Here is a 19,473-nt window from a genome sequence, read left to right as displayed (position 1 = left end):
TGTTTACCTCGCATTTAAAATCCTACTAAAAATAAGTGAATGGCTTCATGGCTTCAACCTAGGGCTTATGTAGTTAAGAAATGGTGGGAGTGGTGATATAGAGTCTGCCACCAGAAAAATGTCGCCAGTTCTTTTTGTTTTTTTTTCATTTGTACTGTTAAAATATTTTTAGAATAGCACAAATATTCTTTCTTTTCCTTTTCCGAGAAACATCAAAAGATACGAAAATAAGAAAGAAACCCTGCTTCTTTATGGTGAGATGAAATATGCCTCTTTATGAAAGTTTGAACAATTATCCTGCGTCTATTGTCCTCTGCCGCCTAACATGTATATGTTAATCGTCGGCTTTTTTTCCGCGTTCGCCAGAGATGCCAAAGCCTCCTAAACACTTCTAGGAGGCTTTGGAGATGCCAGGGCGTCTTTCTCGGGTCCAGTCACAGAGTAATAATACTATTTATATCTTAAGTCTATGGGTCCAGTCAATACCTCCTATAGATACGTATCTCCTCGTGTAGGTATTGGTATATGAGGTATTGGTCGAGTCGGCGTTTTCTTAACGAGTGAAAAAAAAAGAATTCATCTATGAAATTTACTTAAATCACTCCCTGAAGTCAAAACGACCGTTTCGGAACATATGGTCACCGTTCACTTTGAACCTTTGACAAGTGATGGATTGCTCTTTGCAGACAAGAGAGACCGACACCCCCAAAAGCTAAAAAATATAAATAGTTAAAATGGTAATTTTCTTTTCCGCTTCTTCGCTTTGTTGCGATACGACATATACCCTTCTCTAGAGATCAGTGTGTTCTTTGCAAGTCCGAAAAAAATATATATATATAAATGAGGGGAGAGATAGAGAGAAAAAAAAAGAGACGACATACTTAGAAAAATTCAAAGAAATCCGCTGAAATTGATGAAAATATGCATTTATATGCTTTAACGACAAAAAATGCTAAAATATGCAATTGCATATGCTCATACGCATATAATCCGGGCTCTAGTGATGAGTAAGGAGAGGCCATTTATTGTCTCTCCCGATGTTCGTTGGAGTGTTTCATGTTTTACACAGACTGGTTTTTCCCAGTACAGTTCGGCTCTTGGAAGGAATGGTCCCCCCCACACCTTCTAGATCCGTGCCTGGACCAGGGATCTATCTTATTCATAGAACCTTTGTTCATTATATAAATTTAGAGTTTTGACTAAATTCAGTTCAATAAGTGAAAAAAGGTCTTACTCGTGGATGAGGATAGGGGCCATGAGCAGGAAATATGATCCAAAGGAGACCATGGGTGGAAAAAGGTTGAGAAACATTGCTTTATAGCACTCAACATTATTCTGAACATCATTGAAACGAGACTCTTTCACACAAACATAATATATACTGAAACTTTAATAACAAAAATATTCCCATACAAACAGTAGAAAAACACGAATATTGCATTATTTATGTAACTTTGGTTTTTTTTTCTTCAAAATTGCATTCCATTACAATAAACTATAATGAAGAATAAATTTCCACAAGCGATAACATTCTCAAAATAAATAAAAAAAAATATATATGTGAAATTCTCTCGTTTTCAAACAAAAAAATAAATATTCACTCAGTTCAATTCATAAACCAAAAATAGTAATAAGCTACTCTCAAACCAAAAAAAAAAGAACAAAATAATACATTTTGTAAATGACGATACCCTGTCACATAGGCACAATCTATACACGTTGTTCGAATGGACAATGGACGAAGCTGACAACAACTCAAATATTTGATGGGAGTGACTAATAGGTGGCAGCACTGCATGCTAAAGAACTCGCAGCACATAGTATGACACAGGCAACAGTAGTGTGTGACACATGCTCCCAAGTTATAAAAGTGGGCAGATTCTCAATTCATGCATAAAGGTGGTGCTCCAAGAAGCGGAATCTTTCATCTAATACAATCAGTGTATGGAGAGTTTCCACACAAAATGTTAAAAACTAATCACTACAATGAAGCAGTGTGTGGAGTTTAAGGATTGTTGGTCGTATTCACATCAAAAATTACTGTAAATGTAACTTTGTCAGCAAAAACAGAAGTTACCCCAATATCAAAGAGACAGGTTGTCTCCATACAAGATTCACCATCTGCATTGCTGTTTGAAGATGGTGTAAAAGCAAGGTTTATGGTTATGGCCAATCATGAGCATATATACTAGGCACAGATCTAAGGTGATGTGTTAGGAGGGGTGATTTATTGTTTGGGTTCATTGAATTGTCCCGTATTTTATGGGACATAGATTTTCCCCCCATTTTAGCTCTCGGGAGGGGTGATTTTTTTCATCGCCTGTCCACTCTGAATTCACGCATGAACCGAAGCAGACATCTTCAGCTGTGAATAAAGCCTAGGCAGATATTTTCAGCTACGAATGGAGCTGAAGCAGATACCATCAGAGGCAAATAAAGCAGTGGCAATATCTCCAGCTACAGATGAAACGGAGGCAGAAATCTGCAGCAGTGAATGAATGGAATAGCTGCTATTAAGCCGAGGCAGACATCTTCAGCTACAAATAAATCCAAGTCAGACACAATAATATGCCCCGGAGCCCTGAAAAAGCACATTATGACCCTGATCAGATCTAATGAAGGCTGATCTGAAATGAAAGCTATGGACACCCCCCCCCCCCAGAAAAAAATTGGTATGTAATGATGATGACAATAAATTACTTTCTAATCTAAGCTCACGTACACCCTAAAATCTCTTCAAGAACCCCAATGACTCTATGGACCCCTGGTGTTAAGAACCCCCATTCTATGCAGTGACATTCCAATTAGTGGAGCTAACAACCTGCCCCCCCCCTTCCTTCTCTATATTGTTGAAAATATCTAATAAAAGTGCATACACAATACTTTTTAATGTATAAATTCGGTTAAACTCATCAAGACAGACCTGGTCCAATGCTGCAACTACAAGTGCAAAGCCATGCAGTGCTGCAATCTCTTGGTTACCCCCAATCAAGTACTTGAATTGTTGCCAGCCTTATCTTTCATTCTGAGAAACACCGATGAATTACAAATTACGTAAAGTAAACATTCAAATTACATACAATGGAAGGCCATTTGTACCAATAATAATTAAAACACTCTTTTAAGTCTTCCCTTTTTTTAAAAGTAAATATCACCATTTTGTGCGAGTAATATACCATATAGAGTTTAAAAAATATTTTTTCGAGATAGCGATTTCTTTCCAACACGACACATAAGCTCATCTTTCAACACTGATAGCTCATTAAAATTAATGCACATATTGCTATACCAACAATTGCTATTTGTATATATAGAATATAAGTACTTGAGCAAAATATAAGTACATATATATATCCTCGAACCATGGTCTCGTCACAATTTGTATAAACGGCAGTAAAATATCAGCTACATCTGCATCTCGAATGTGCGCACGGATACTATATTTGTATGCATCATAAAAGTAAATGGTATATATGTATAAAAAAAAAAATCACAGGACGGTACACCGGTGAGATAATATCATGATCAAATGTTGGGTTTCAGGAATGAGTGTGCGTGCAGTTGAAGCTTATTTCAGTCAAATACAGTATCCTTGGAATATGGACTGGGCCATCGTTTGATTGGTCAGTCAAATACAGAGGTGGTCTGTTATGAAAGCTCAACAAAGTTTGTAAAATTGTCGTAATAATGAACTTTACAAGAGGTGAGTATCTTGAACATTAGTGATGGGGAGATTCTTGTTACAAGCTGTATTGGTTACAACAGACTTTCACTGTATATACAGGGTGGTCACAAAATAACTTTGCTGATACAGTCGATCTTGCTTATAATACAAATATACAAATACAGTTTACAATAATGTTACCACTTAGAATGACTTATTTTAGTGGTCTGACTTATTTAGTGCTGTGACCGTAACTGCATGAGCTAACGTTTTAATTTTCTCTTCATTCTTTGAGAGCAACACCTATATCTCAAATTTCACTCACATTCATTGATTTTTGTGGCCGTTCTTGTATATCGGCAAAGTTATTTTATGACCTCCCTTTTACATAATCACTTGAATCGTAAAAAAATGCCAATATCCAGCAGATATTCAATCAATAAAATCATCAACATTCAACATTAATGTTTAAAAAAGGATGTGGCACATGCTTCAGATTGAATCTTAGTATCGACAAGTTCATTTTTTTTCCCTCAACCAGCTGTATGCCAAAAACAGGCCGTGAACCCACCCGAAGCTTTGATGTTTCTACATCTAATTAGGTTATGGCCCCTAATCGTCAGTATTTTATTACACCAGGAACATGTAGCATATATATATAATATCAAAATATACTATAAATAATTTCATTATAAAACGATTATTTGCAACAAACATAGCCTTTGCTATTCTCATATACAAAATCACTTATTCATAACATTGTGATACATCATTACATATACAGGGTGTAACTAAACTGATGGTCAAAGCTGCAAGGGTTGATAGAACTCGCCAAAACAAAAAACTTTCACCACACAATGTTGGATCAGGCAGCAAGCTGCGAAAGGACGCTTTCTCAGGTGTGGATGAAACGACTACTTTTGTGAAGCCATTCAACTGTTATTTGTTGGCAGAGAGATGCAGCAATATTTGAATGCAGAGAAGGCTGATATGCACCTTATTTATGAGGCTGCAAACTGCAATGCCACAGAAGCGGCAAGACTTTACCAGAAGGAATTTCCCAACAGGGCAGTACCCGATCAAAGATCATTTTCAACGCTCACATGGGTAGCTCATGGAGACAAGCTCATTTCTCACCCAAAGGCATAGACAAGCTCATTTCTCACCCTAAGACTCACCCAATAACATAGGTTGGGCAAGGAGTGCCTAGCCTAAACAAAGCATGCGAGTAATAGTTCATGACCAAGGTGTCGACCATATGATGGTAGGGCGTATGTTGCATGAAGAAAGGTTACACCCCCCCCCCCCATCTGCAAACGGGTCCAGGCCATATATGAAGCAGATTCCCCACAATGTGTTGGAACATCTGCCCTGTTTATAGACGAGGTCATGTTCACATGTAGCTGGTGCTCACTCATTTGAGCATTTGTTGAATAGTTTTCGATAATAACAATTCTTTGCCTTTTATTATTCATCTTCACTGTGTTCACTACTGTGTTCTTTACTATTTTCACGACACGGGTGCATCAAACAACTTGCCGCTTGCTTTCCAACTGCACATTATATGGTGAAAATTGTTTGTTTTAGTGAGTTCTATCACATCTCACAGTACTCACCATCAGTTTAGTTACACCCTGCATATACCGCAATAAATACTTTCATTGAAAAATGATTCGTTGTAACAAACAACCTTTGCTATTCTCATATATAAAATCACTCATTCATAGCATGGCGATGATACATCATTACATATACATATATATATATACTGCATTTATAAGCTCGCATTAGGATTTCAATAACCCCAGTTATATCCGTGGTTATATATATATATAGATCTATTAACCAATATTCAGAAAAGGATTGCATTTTGGCACAAATAGAGGCTGTATTTCATCAGACATATAAACATAGAAGCTGTAAACGGCCAAAAATAATGTGAAACATTGCTAACACATTGGAAACGGTATGAAACAGGAGCATAAAGACACTGAAATAATTTTTCTTCTTAGACAATTTTCTGTTTCACAAAGATGCACATCAGAACATTAATTCAACTATCATTTGATTCTGTTCTCAGATTACCTCTTCACAAGCTCACTTAAAAGAGTTTCATTCGATCGACTTATCTATATATATATATTTAAATTGAGTATTGAAGGACCGATCATACCCTGCTTCTTATCTCGGTCGGACTCTATTGTAATGAACTTCAAGGAACCAAAAACATTTGGTTCTCTAATATCCGATCAAACAAGATCTCATGTTTAAATGCTCAAACATTCTAGTGGGCAGGATTAAAAATTCCGGTCAATGCCTTTAGGTGCCAAATTTTTGAATATACCAAAATAGTGATATGTCACAATTATACTTCCTGGTGCATTTTAAACGTTACTAAGTTCTTTCACCATCCCCCCTGTAACAGACAGACAGACATGACCGCCCAGAGAGACCATCTTGGGATGGTTTGCGCTCTTTCCCAAAGGGAATTTTGCCGCTGACCATACTTACAGAAAATTAGCCCCAGTAACCCTAGCAAATGATACCAAATCACACTTGGCTATGAAAAAATAATTTCAGGAAAAAAATGTTGTGCCGAAACCAGTTTTTAGAGAGAAAAGTAATTTATTTCCCCCTAGAATCGAACCCAAATCCCCCTCCCAAGCAGAGATTATGGTGATACTTTTCAGAAAAAAACATAACTCCCACCCCTCTCTCTCTCTGAGAAAATCATGCCAACGCCTATATACTAGAGACACACTTTCTTGTAAAATGCATTATTAATGTGAAGGGCAGAGTGGAGACATTTCTGCCCCCCCCCCCACAGGTGGCAAAAATCCTATTTCTCCCGAGCTGAAAAAACACCTCTTGATACACACAGCGATCCCCCCACACACACACCTGGGTGGGGGGATCGCTGTAGTTAAGGGAGGCTGCAATGTCTTCACTCAGCACTTCATGCTAATAATGTGTGTTACAATGAAATAAAAGTGTCTCTGGGATGTATTGGTCAGCGCAATTGGCGCCCGGTCTGCAAGGGGTTCGATTCTTAGAGGAGACGAATCACTTTTCTTTATAATATACTTTTATAATATCACTTTTCACATAAAATTCAGAAAAATCCTATTTCTTAGTACATTTCAGGCCGAAAATTTTTAAAAAATATATTTGTCACCAAGCAACAATATACCGAACATTGGGAATTCACCAAAATTTTGTTTGTCATAAAGCTTAATTCATATAATAGCAGGGCTTGACAAATCGTAAAAATGTGAAAAAATTTTAGGCGCCAATACCAACTTTTCAGATGCCATAGTGAGTTGGAATATAAAGACATCTTATTTTGCAAGGAACAGTTAACAACTAATAATTGAATCAACTAACACCGAACAAAACTGTGATCAATGAAAACATGAGAAAACGAGGCAAACTTATTTTGCATGTAAAAAAACAAAATTTTCCAGAAGCGTGGTCAGTGTTAACATGATTTTTTGAGCTAAAATTGGCAACCCAGACAGACGAATCTGCATTTGCTAGTTTTGGCAACCCTTTATCAACCACATTAATTAATTGCATATTTTGTTAATTTAATTTTTTGTGAATAATTTCACAGCATGTTTTAATTAATTATTGCCACGTAATAGCGATAGCAGTAATTGCTTGACAAGAAAAAAATTGACAAATTTACGTTGAACACGCTTATGGTAAACTAACCCAAAAAATGTCTCCAAAATACAGCCCATACCAAGATCATGTATCAGGGCTAGACAAAGCAAGGAAAAAATCTAGATGCCAACCAAATATTTTACGAGCTAAGTATTTCTTTTGCTCAAGCTGGTAATCACCAAAATTTTAAGGCGCAAATATGGATATTTTAATCACCATAGCAACTTAGGATTCATCAAGCCCTAGAGTATAATCATACTATTGCTTCCTAAATGATTTGAGAAGTGGGTAAATGTTCTCGATGGCCTTCGTCAGCTCCATTCTATCATGGCCACCGGATAAGACGATTTTCCCCGTCACGAAGATCAGCAGCACAACCTTGGGCTTAATCATCCTGTAAATCAGACCCGGAAAAAGCTCCGGCTCATACCTAGAGAACTGATACTGGTTCGAATACAAGCGATCGAGCTGGATAGGGAAACGCATGTCGCACGTGGCGAACATGCTCATGATCTTGAAATTCGAGAACCGGACTTGGAATCCGAGCTTCTGCAGGATCCTGGCATACTTCCTGGCCGCCAGGTGGGCTGACTTCTCGTCTCTGGCACCGGTGACAATCAACTTCCCCCTTGGGAATGCGAGGGCAGTTGTTAACGGGTTCTGGATCCTCATGACTACGCCGTGGAATTTCCTAGGGTTGTACTCAGAGTTCTTGATTCTCAGAGCTATTCTTACCAAGTCTAATCGACATTTAAGCTCGACGCAAGCAGCAACGTTGTGAACCTTCGGGCTGATTCCTAAATCAGCTATAGTTGTTGATGTGGCTGGTGGTGGGCTTAAAGGGCTTATACTGAAGCTGGTACTGGCTGCTGGTGTCGGTGGTTTCACATCTGGGTCATCCACAGCTTCATCATCCCCAATTTCCATTGCTTTGATGGTATCTTTCGATTCCATGACCAAATTATTTTTCGTGTCCATGTCGTTCATGTTGCTTCTCCAAACATGCCCTGCCTATGAATAACTTCAACACTAGTCAACGTAGACTATGGCTAAATGGAAGCACTGTTGGACAGCCTCGACGTGGACTGACAGTGGGGAAAAAAACATTAAAGGGACACCAGCCACATAATTTGCACGTGGATAACAATAGTAGTAGTAGTTTCGATTCCTAAGGTCAAATCCATAATTTTTCTCATAATAATCAATAAAAAATTATGAATATTACTATATAAATTGTAATAACGATAAATTTATTTATAGAATTTTTTCTTTATTTCTATTTCAGTCATTTTTTGATTACTTTTGCATGATTTTGACTTTTCAAAATAAATTTCTCATGTGTGAAAGTTGAGAGTGGCAACAAAAACAACTATTTTGTAAACAAACATGTTGAATTCCCAAACTCACATTTACACTTTTTAATCTAAAAATTACCAAAAAATGATATATAGCAATTTATAAATGACAATAAGAATAAAAATATTTATAAAATTAGTATTTATTATTACTTTAAGCATTTTTTAGATTATTTTTGAATTTTTGAAAAAATTTCTCAGGTGTGGAATTTACACGGTGGCAACAGTAATTTAGTAATGTTTGTAAACAAATAAGCCGAGGCGGGAAACTCATCATTTGCTTGGGAAGGACTCCTTATTGAAAGAAGCCTTGGATTTTGTTCTGAAGGGAAATGAGTTCATCAACTTCGCGATCCCGGGACGCTTCCGATGGTGGTCGTGTCAAAGTGAGTTTGTCAATACGGCTACACACGTAACTACATGAACCTTGACAAGCATTCTTGAGCGCATGCCCCCCCCCCACCACAAGGGGTGGGCTGACAAGGCTCCAGCCGTGGGGCCCGGGAGGATTTTAATCTTTTTTTTGTTTTTTCACGCTATAAATTCATCATAAAGGGGGCCCCCCGTGAAAGTCTGGTCGGGGGTCCCGTGAAAGATCCCAGCCTAGGGGCCCTGCTTCAGGATGTGGGGGGGGGGGGGGCATGCTTGAGCGGCTGTATGATAATTTCGCCCAAGCATCGTGATTGTACAAGCGGCTTGAACTAATTTTGATGGTGGAATGAATGAACGCCAGAACTTTGCCACTGGACTTGTCCCGTTGCCGAGATCTCTTCCAGCCCAGCTTCGTGACAGAGTCTGGAACACTTTATATTTTGTGTCAAAAAAGAAAAAACATACAAAATTTTTACAACATATTTCCCCCGGACAATTTGGGTACTGTTGCAATTAACAAATTTCGTGGTGATTAAACGAGATGGGATTGGAGAAAAGTTTCAGGGTTTCGCGTTAAGACGGATGAATGTACACATATTAGGATGGAGGTATATTTTAAAAGCAATTGGAGGGGGGCCTCATGCCCTTTAATCTGTTATCTTACACTTGCTATATTACATACACAGGATACAAAAAGAAAATGAAATGAGAGAATCTTATTGTGTAATATAAAATATCCATCTAAGCGAGTCATCTCTCTCGCTTAACACCTTATTTATGAGCAAACGGGTTTGATAACTTGCGGACGAGAAGCCAGCTTCAGTTTTATTGGGTTGAGTTCACTCGCTCTGGTGTATTTGATAAAAATATACAAAATAGAAGTATTGTGTGGGGGAATATATACAGTTAGGGATCACCCGTGCCATCTTGCTTAGCACCTTATTTGGTGAGCAATATGAATATGAGTACGCACGTGTGTTGTGGACATGAAATGCATGAAGAACTTGAATAGAGGAAAGAGAAATACACATATATATAACTGCCAGGCCGAGTTGTCTCGTTCTAAACCTATTTTGGTGAGCAATGTGGGATTAGTTTAAATAGTTGATTGTCTGGAGAGAGCCTCAGCTAAGGATCAGCTTCAGTCTTGGTGTTTTGGTTGACTTGCTCTGGCTGGTTATAGTTATATTTAAAAAAAATGAATATATATAAAATATAAATGACATGTAATGGCTATTATGAAACCATTCGTGTCGTCCCGCCTAGCACCCTAGCTAAAATAGCGGCATGAAGGACACTTCTGGTTATCACATTTGCATCATTGTAACGGGAATGTCATAAAAATTATTGTTCGGGTCCTGTTAGTACATGGTATATCTTGTACATGTAATGGTTATGTATTAGTAGTGGCAGTCATGTGGATATGATTTTTGTTGTTGTTTTTATCCATTTCTGTTTTTCTCTCCTTATTTTTGTAACACTGGAAAAATTGGAAAATTCACCGAAAACAGTTTGGCATCTTGTGAGCTAGTGATCAAATAAGGCAGTGAATGAGCAAGTCAGTGATCAGTTGAGTGAATGAGCAAGGAGGGTGATGATGGTTCTCAGATTCGGAAACTAAGAAAGGAGGATGCCTGCACACCCCCAAAGCAGAATGTGCCAAAATCAGTGAGGTACGTTGCAGAACAATTACTGCTACTGCAGAACAATTTGGAGGAATTTTGAGGAAAAAGTGCAAAAAACACTCTTACATGAATGGGGATTTTTACCGCTGAGCATTTCCAGTCAACCGAGGGCTCGTCGCAGAACAGTGTTAAACATTCTGCTTTGGGGCTACACACACACACACTTTGTGGCATCGATTTTTGCAATAGATGGTGCCACTATCCTTACCAATAAAACAAGCCACAACAATAATTTTTCCCAACTAAGGCAACCGCTGAAAAACGTGAAACAGAAGAAAAAAAATTCAATTTCAACGGCTATTGGTCAATGCATGTGAAAAAAAACACCTTCATATCTATACGAAGGGTCCAGGAGAACAGAAAGGGTCCAAAAAAATTGAATAATTTTGCAGTTTTTTTATAGCTCAGAACCGTCTTTTTCGACCACGTAAAACAACAAAAGCAAAAATGCTTTCATTTCGCTGTAATGAAGGAAGAAAAATACATCATGGGGGGGGGGGGGAAACGATCAGAGTCCACCACGTGCACATTAGAAAAGGAATTTGTGATGTGCTCAGAAAGCAATACCAGATTTCTAAAGTAAAACTTTAGTTTGCGCTCACTGTCAATTCTTCATTCTTTCTCTCGCCGGGTCCCCACCCCCACCACACAACCATTTTGCCACTAGGTTGCTGATCAAACCATACCACATTCATTTGGTCACTGACTTGCTCAATTATTCTCTGCCTTGTTCATTTTGTAATTCACTCACCGAATTGTTTATTGGCAAATTTCCATAAATTGCTTCAGTGTACGAACTGGCACTTGTGCGAACATGCTTTTACCATTTGGTGGCGAAAACGAAAACGAAAGTTGTGCATGCTTGTACAAAAAGATTGAACATTTAAGCTTGCAGTTACTTGTGTAGCCTCTAAGGATTCTTTTTTCATCATCCTAGGACCATAGACCTGCCATCCAGCAGCAGGGCTGAGACTCACTAGGCTGCCATCTTTGGTGGGGGATCCTATATACAGGTGATTCAGAAAAGATGAGAAAAACTTTAAGAGGTGATAATATACACCAATACAGACAATTGTCATCAAAGAATGCATGGTTTAACATGAAACGCAAATGCGCTAGCACATTTCAGAACGGCTGCTCTGCAAATGTTAAAACATCATTTTCCTGTTAAAATTTATCGGGAGAAAAAAGAACACCATCCATGCAAATGTAACCTGGGAAAAAAGAAGAAACCATATGCAAATCTGTGTCACAATGAATAGAAGGCGCGGATGCCATCCATGCATTACAACTGTTAGAACGGTTGCACGCTGGAATAACTTCACAGGGCTGGTGTCCACGACATTTTATTCACTTCCTCTTCATTACATTTCTTTCTTCTTCCTCAGGTTACATTTGCATGCGTGGTGTTCATAAATTTCAACAGGAATGCCGTTTTAACATTTGCTGAGCGGCCGTTTCAAAACGCGCTAGTGTGTTCACGTTTCATGTTAGACCATGCATTTTTTGATGAAGATTGTTTGTATTGGTGTGTACTATCACCTCTCAAAGTTTTTCCCATCTTTTCTGAATCGCCCTTTATTTATAGTGTGAAACAACAAAAAGCGGAAAGAATCATCCTGGAGGAGGGAAGTTAGTTAGAGATTGGGCAGGATTCCTGCCCATGAAACGTGAACACACTAGCGCGTTTGGAACCGTCGCTCAGCAAATGTTATAGCGTTTTATAACACTCTTTTCATTTGGTAGAGTAGATGAAGTTCACCCTGCATATTGCTTAATTAATTTTCTTTCGAGGGAAAATATGAATCAAAGTGCTCAGAGAGTCTTCTTAAAGTTCTAAATATGAAAACCTGGGAAGCATTTATAAACAAAACTTTTCTGGAGTCATCTAGGTCCTAAGGAATCTGGACTTGAGAGGTTCTACTGTAGTCGGAGGCAGTGCCGTAACTAGGCTGGTGCACCCACACAGGGCCCTCTTGGAAGGGGGGAGGCTAAATTAATATTTTCTTGTACAGGGCACAGAGGAATGGCTAGTTACCTCACTGGTTGGAGGTATATTCAACGTATATTTTAGGTGGAACTGGAATTTCTTACTTGCCTTTCCTGACATGCTATGGAAGACCCGATTTTCCCCGTAAAAAAGTATGAGTAGTAAAAGGCTAACCACATTTCCTTTATAAAAATACGGGAAATCAGATCAAATCATCAGATTTATTGCTAGAAAATTTTGAAAGAGTTTAGTAAAGTTGCCAGTTTTATAACCAGAAAAAATTGTCAAAATTAAGTAATGTTGCTAATTATAGCAAAAAATGAATGAAAGCAAGCCAAAAAAATGTTAAGGGGGGAATAAGTTGCTAATTATCAGCATCAACCATTTTCAACTCACTGCTGGATGAAAGTCTCCTCTAAATTTTTCGTTTTGCTCTATCTGATGCCTTAGTCTTCCAGTTGACTCTAGCCACTTTTATGATCTTGTTGATCCGTCTTTTGTGTGGGGACGCCTTCTTGGACGTTTAACACCACGGGGGGTACCAATCAAGAATATTTGAAGTCCATCTATTGTCCTGTCTTTTTGCAATATGTTCAGCACATTTCCATTTTAGACGTTTAATTCTTTCTATGATATCATATGCCTTTGTGTGGTTCCTTATCCAAGTGATTCGTTTTTTGTCTCTCCTTGTCAGTGCCGCCTTAATGCATGGGCCCACCCGGCACGGCTTGGGGACCTCAGGAGAAGAGGGGCCTCACAAAAATTATATCCAGTTGAAATTTTCTAGAATTTACTAGGTAGGGCCTCAGACAAACCACTTGGCCTGGGGGCCCATGATACTCTTAATACTGCCCTACTCCTTGTGATGCCTAGAATATATCTTTCCATGCTCCTTTGTGTTGTCTGTAGCCTTTGTATCGTCTTGCTTGTGTGTGTCCATGTTTCAGCTTCATAAGTCAGTGCTGGTAGCATACACTGGTTAAAAACTTTTCTTTTCGGGTATAATGGCATGTGACTCTTCAGAATTGCACAGTTTTTGCCAAAAGTACTCCATCCAATCCTGATCCTTCTGTTTATTTCATTAATGATTCCGTTGTCCCAGGTATGCATAGCTTTCTACTTCTTCTATGGGCCGTTTACATGATTTAAGTGATTTAGTAGTTAACTAAATTTTAAGTTCTTAAGTACTCAAAAAAAGTGTCCACACATTTAAGTGGTTTAGCAAATGCTCATTGACAATATACAAAATCAGGCCCACTAGCGCATGCTCATCATGCCTACTTCATCAAAAAGCTAGATCGGACTCTATTCTACTAAATCACTAAATCACTTACCACCTAAACCCATGTAAACAGCCCTTATAGTCTGCATGCATTTTGAAGTACTTGACCAGAGCTGTTCTAAGAGTATCATGGGCCCCCGTGCCAGGTGATTTGTTTGAGGCCCTACCTGACAAATTCTCAAAAATTTCAACCAGTTTTTATTTTTGTGAGGCCCCTTTTCTCTTGAGGTGCTCGGGTGGGCCCATGAGTTAAGATGGCACTGTACTTGACAATTAAAAATTTAGTTAACTTCTCAATCACTTAACACGTATAAATGGGCCTTCATCTCTGTGTTGTTGAGCAGGATCTTCTTCAACGCAAAGGAGATGAACATGACTTTAGTCTTTTGCAGATTCATTTTCAAACCCACCTGAATACTTGCCTTTGCATGCTTTTGTATCATTTCTTCTAGTTTGTCCGAATTACTGCTGATAACAACAATTTCGTCGGCAAAATGCAAATGGTTAAGAAATTCTCCATTTATTTTGATTCCTTTCTCGTCCCAATCCAGTTTCCTGAATACTTCTTCTAAAACAGCAGCAAAGAGCTTTGGTGAGATAGTATCACCCTGTCTGACTCCTTTCCCGAGTTTAATTTTTGCTTTTCCTTTATCCAAACGAATCGTTGCAATTACTTTGTCATATATTTTCTTGATGATATTTATGCGTCTTCTCTACCCCAATTATATCTAGAGCTTCAACAACAGCAGATGTGAAGACAGAGTCAAACGCTTTCTCAAAATCAATGAAGGCCATACACAATGGTAATTCGTATTCCTTGTGTCTCTCTATGAGTTATAGCAAAAGAGAAATTTCCAAAGCGAAGTAAAATTATTTATTATAGCCAAAAAAATTGTCAGAGTTCGGTGAACTGGCCAACTGTTGTCAGAATAGCTGCAAAAATCGCTGATGGCTGGAAATATAGATCTGCAACTCGCAATTGATTAAAATGTAATTCACCAAAAAAGGAAAAAGCACACACATCTTCGACAAATATGTAAAGTGAATATATTTATCGTATAATTTTTTGTTATCTCAATCCTTTATTTCAGTAAAAAATAGAAATTTCAGTAAGATTTGATGGAAATCGGGCAAGTAAAATTAATGTTTTACATTTTTTGTGAATATATAATGGGCATAGTTCCAGTTATCTATAGTATGTGGAAAAAAACTAGATTTAAAGCAGTCGGTGGAAGCAGAGATAGGGTTTTCATGTATATTAAGAACAAAAGTAAAGAAATTACCGATCCCTGGGGGTCCTAGAATTTACGGTGGTCGATGGGGAGTTCAGAAATCGGGGGGAATGGAAATAGAGAAATTTATTTCTGAATCTCAGGTTTTTTTAACCATTACTACTACTACTAAACCAGCCATGCACCTCGTCCATATTCCTCTGCGGAACTTCTAACGAATTGGTACATGTTGGAATGTGTGTGTATGTATAGTGAACCTTCCGTGAACTTTGTTTCTGTGTAATGCTTGTTATGTGTAGTGCTGCCATCTGCAATCAATATTTTAAACTATGAGTTTTTCTCAACTCACATAATTAGTGAAGTGTAATGAATGAACAATCGTAATGTTGCAGGCCTGTCGCTCTCTGCGGCAAGACTTTTTAACGGGGAGATCAACTTGCATTTCGCCTCAAAGTTGGGAACCGCAGGAAACCAACTTCAGCCGATCACCACTGCTGAAGTTGGTTTTAACCGATCCGTTTCAATATCATGGATCACAGTGTTGTTGTATCGGTCCAGTATGAACCCCGCCTTATGTTATCGTATTGCATAAGAAAATAATTACTCTCAAGATATTAAACATGAAGTATACTATGAGATATTTATGTTAGTTTTTCCCCGTTAGGAACTTAAGATGAGCATCTATTATTCAGTTGGTAAGATGTGTGAACAAGCGGGAAAGAAGTACAATATCACATACCAGAAGCAGTTCATCGCTTCTGTAGCAGAGCTGGTTTATCGGCAGGTTGGAATATATGCTCAAGACTTGGAGCTATTCGCCAAGTAATTCACTATTATACTATTTTCGAGTATAATTTTCTTTTAATTTTATTATTGTATATAATTCTCAATGGCGTTGCAACTGAGTTCCAAAATTCTTTTTATGCTAACTGCTACTACTACTTAACTGTGCATGCACCTTATACATATTCCTGTACGGAATTTCTAACAAATCGGCACATGCCAAAATGTGTGTTCTGAGCGTATGTGTAGCCCTAATCTACTCATGTTGTCGAGTTGCACTTGTTTTGTTTTCACACAACCATCTGTCTTCCACATTTTGAAGTAAAGATGGAAATGTTTGAATGTTATGTTTTGTAGGTCTGCCTCCTCTCTGCGGAGAGACTTTTTTAAATGGAAGACCAGCTCGCATTTGCACCTCAAAACTGGGAACTGTAGAAAACCAACCTGAGCCGATCACCATTATGCCCTCAACTGGGTTTGAACGTGAATCCTCAGGACATATAACTGTCATAATCAGTTACAGAATGGATTGTCATTCCACATACTGTATGTGTGGATCACAAATTTTAGTTTTTTTTTTCAGAAATATAACTGCCACCTCCCAATAGCAGCCACATTTTTAGTTAGTACTCATTGTTGAGGTTTTACTGTATTATGCATCATCAAGTTGTTTGCGAATCTATGATATTCTAATATCTTTTTAAAATTTTCCTGCAGGCATGCAAAACGCTCGAAGATAACTGCAGATGATGTGAAATTACTTGTGAGGAAAACAGAAACCCTTGTAAGTTCAAACTTTACTTTGGCTACTATTTATTGTTTCAGATGTAGATCAAAGTTATTAATGTCCTTATCACCTATAGCACTGTGTTCCAATTGAAATGTCTAAGAGCTGACTGCGGAAAGTCTTTATTCTAATTTCACCGATTAGAAAGTTGTTGCCCTGAGAGAAACATGGAATTTTTTCCTGTTGTTAAGTGTACAATATTCACTAAGATATTTGAATTTAAAAATTAGCGATTAGTTTTAGCTGTTCTCTCATAACTTATGGACAACTCTCCCAACTTTTCTCCGATTTTTGAATATCTCAAGAAATATTGCATTTGGAAGTTTTTTTGTTTTCCTCAGGAGAGATAAGGCAACAACTTTTTTAATAGGAAGTTAGAGCACAGGGGAGGGCCATATAAAAATTTAGATTTTATTTATTTTATTACACACACAATCTTTGCTCTCAAAACTGGTACAGGGCAACTTTTGAATGCCTTTTAAGCATTTTTTAAATTAAAAATGCCTGTACGACAGATGGTTGATGAGATAAAGGCTGCAGTGGCACTTAAAGGACACCCTGTATATACGGTACTTATTTTCTGTGGAGAAAAGAGGTCCCACAAATAAATTTTCCTAATTATAAAGCCCAAAAATTTTACTTTTTATTATGAATTGAGCACTTGTGAAATTTCTAATTCAATTGATAAAGAACCAAAGACAGTGTTAGAAATGGTCATATTTATCGTGTACACCAGGCATTTTCAACACTGCTCTCTGAAGCACCTAGAGTGATTGATGCTTGTGTTTGATTTCGTGCTCATTAGCACTTGATCAACATTCAAGTACAAACGCCTTGTACAAATTGCATTAAAGGATTGAAATCATGCATTTTTGTATATCAAACTCGTCATAAGATCGCTCTTAGGCAGTGTTCGCGACTAGAAAAAGGTTGATAACCTCTGGTGTACACCTTAAGCAAGTTTGGCCAAATGTTATATTTAAATGAAAAGCTAGCTTATATAAATTTCATTTTATAATAAATCTGTTTTGCAGGCATCTTATATGGATGATTTTTATGGTAAAATGGATTCCGTCATGGCCAGAGAGCAGAAACGAAAGAGAAAGCTTCCTGCCATCGATGATAATGAAAGTGACGATTGATTGACATTTGTCAAAGCAGTGCCTAGGTTGTTTGGAGACATCTTGTAACATTTTTTGTTTATATATTTTATTCTTGTATAAATGCTGATTGTAATATAAAACTTAAATTTTGATAAATTTGTGATATTTAAATTGTTCATTCAATGTTTCACATGCGTTTGTGCTTTTATAGACTGAGACAAATTGGCAGCTATAGTTTAAAGTTGATTCTTGATGGCTGCTGAACAGCTTCAAATAGTATCAACACGTATTAAACAAAAATGAAATGTGATTTATTTAGTGAAACACCTACATAACAATATACTCAAGGGACCTGAAAAACATTGTTATAGAATTGTCACACACACCACATTATAGATGGAATATATTAACTCTATGAAAAGTACATCGGGTCTAAAGAGTAATATCGATATAGAGGTCTTGGTCAGCATGATTAGTGATCATTTTTTCCTCTGAAGACGACACCCACTGTGTGTCAAGATGCATTAGGATTTTTTGTGTATGAGCCTTATTCGTTGGTGACTTTTTAATATTCTTGGATGAAGTTGATCTACTCTTCCAAAAATTTGTGTAGTCTGCAGGCGGTAAAACTGTAAATCCAGCTCTATGTACAAGCACAAAAAAGAAATGGAAACCAACATCAAATAGTAATTATGAAACATTTAATGAACCAATATAAAGAGTTTCAAATATGAAAAAACCATATAATACATACAAAGTGTATTTCAGTGAGTTCACCATAGCACAACATCCGCAATATAAACTTGGAAGAATAGCAATGTTCGTTTTTTTTTTTTTTTAATATCACAAAATATTCAAACACGTGCTTCGGCTAATATACATTTAAAACACTTTCTTCCAAAAATGTCCATTCAAGGAAATGATTATGTAATATTACAGCATTGAAAATGTTGCGGCAGTCCTATTGCTGTAAATATGAAAAAACAATGCGAAATTAAACAGTGTTCTTGAGTATTCAGTTGCCATAGACCTTCTTTCTGAAGTATGTAGCTATATCTTCAACAGTCTTGTTCCGAGTCTCCGGAACCTTGAAGTACGTATAAACAAGGAACACTGCTAGAACAGCTGTGAATATCAGGAACGTATACTGGTTCAGCACATCCTACAAATATTCAATGTCTATGTTATGTTTTCAGTTGCAACAACATGAAGGATTTTCAAATGAATTCTTCAGTTAACCCATTTAAGTACAGGCTTTTTACAACATTTTGGACGAGATATAGTTGAAGTACCAGGGATGCATCTTCGCTAACATTTTAGGAAACAGAGGGAAAGGAAAGATTAGCGGAGCAGATTTTCTTTTCCTTTGAGCCACCCTTTCCCAACATATGGGGTCATTTCAAGCCCCAGTGCAGAATGTTTAGCACTGTTCTGCGACGAGCCCTCAGCTGACTGGAAATGTTCTGCAGTAAAAATCCTCATACATGTAATAGTGCTTTTCTGTACTTTTTCTTAAAATTCTTCCAAATTGATCTGCAGTAGCACTAATTGTTC

General features: G+C 37.5%; 2 protein-coding genes and 1 pseudogene across 4 annotated transcripts in view; 1 reads left to right on the top strand and 2 right to left on the bottom strand.

Moving 5' to 3' along the window:
- Positions 1-1,376: 1,376 nt before the first annotated feature.
- On the bottom strand, positions 1,377-8,445 carry LOC149063605 (TATA-box-binding protein pseudogene; annotated as a pseudogene).
- A 449-nt stretch (positions 8,446-8,894) lies between these two features.
- LOC149063604 (centromere protein S-like) lies at positions 8,895-18,933 on the top strand. 2 transcript variants are annotated; one of them, XM_089255792.1, is made up of 4 exons: positions 8,895-9,071; positions 15,911-16,068; positions 16,747-16,813; positions 17,851-18,933. In XM_089255792.1, the coding sequence occupies exons 1-4, from the start codon at positions 9,018-9,020 to the stop codon at positions 17,956-17,958; spliced, it is 387 nt and encodes a 128-aa protein (XP_089111918.1). In that variant the 5' UTR covers positions 8,895-9,017; the 3' UTR covers positions 17,959-18,933. The 2 variants fall into 2 exon arrangements, with proteins under 2 accessions (XP_089111918.1, XP_089111920.1); XM_089255794.1 differs by lacking the exon at positions 8,895-9,071 and adding an exon at positions 14,799-14,817 and having other exon boundaries at positions 17,851-18,062.
- Positions 18,604-19,473, bottom strand: part of LOC149063603 (solute carrier family 2, facilitated glucose transporter member 1-like) — a 67,163-nt gene continuing 66,293 nt past the window's right edge. For both annotated transcript variants that reach the window (XM_089255790.1, XM_089255791.1), the window contains exon 11: positions 18,604-19,081. In XM_089255790.1, the coding sequence (XP_089111916.1) occupies positions 18,935-19,081 (147 nt within the window). In that variant the 3' untranslated portion in view covers positions 18,604-18,934. The remainder of the gene's footprint in view (positions 19,082-19,473) is intronic.

This window comes from Pholcus phalangioides, unplaced genomic scaffold (assembly GCF_987345545.1).
Source record: "Pholcus phalangioides strain wild (caught in Gottingen) unplaced genomic scaffold, Ppha-v1.0 ptg000172l_1, whole genome shotgun sequence".
NCBI classification, from domain to species: domain Eukaryota; kingdom Metazoa; phylum Arthropoda; class Arachnida; order Araneae; family Pholcidae; genus Pholcus; species Pholcus phalangioides.
This window is presented reverse-complemented; position numbering and strand designations above follow the sequence as displayed.

Coding starts and splice junctions, on each gene's coding strand:
- LOC149063604 (XM_089255792.1), top strand. CDS start 9,018: ATGAGTTCATCAACTTCGCGATCCCGGGACGCTTCCGATGGTGGTCGT. Junction 9,072..15,910: donor CCGATGGTGGTCGTGTCAAA/GTGAGTTTGTCA, acceptor TTTCCCCGTTAG/GAACTTAAGATGAGCATCTA. Junction 16,814..17,850: donor TGAGGAAAACAGAAACCCTT/GTAAGTTCAAAC, acceptor TCTGTTTTGCAG/GCATCTTATATGGATGATTT.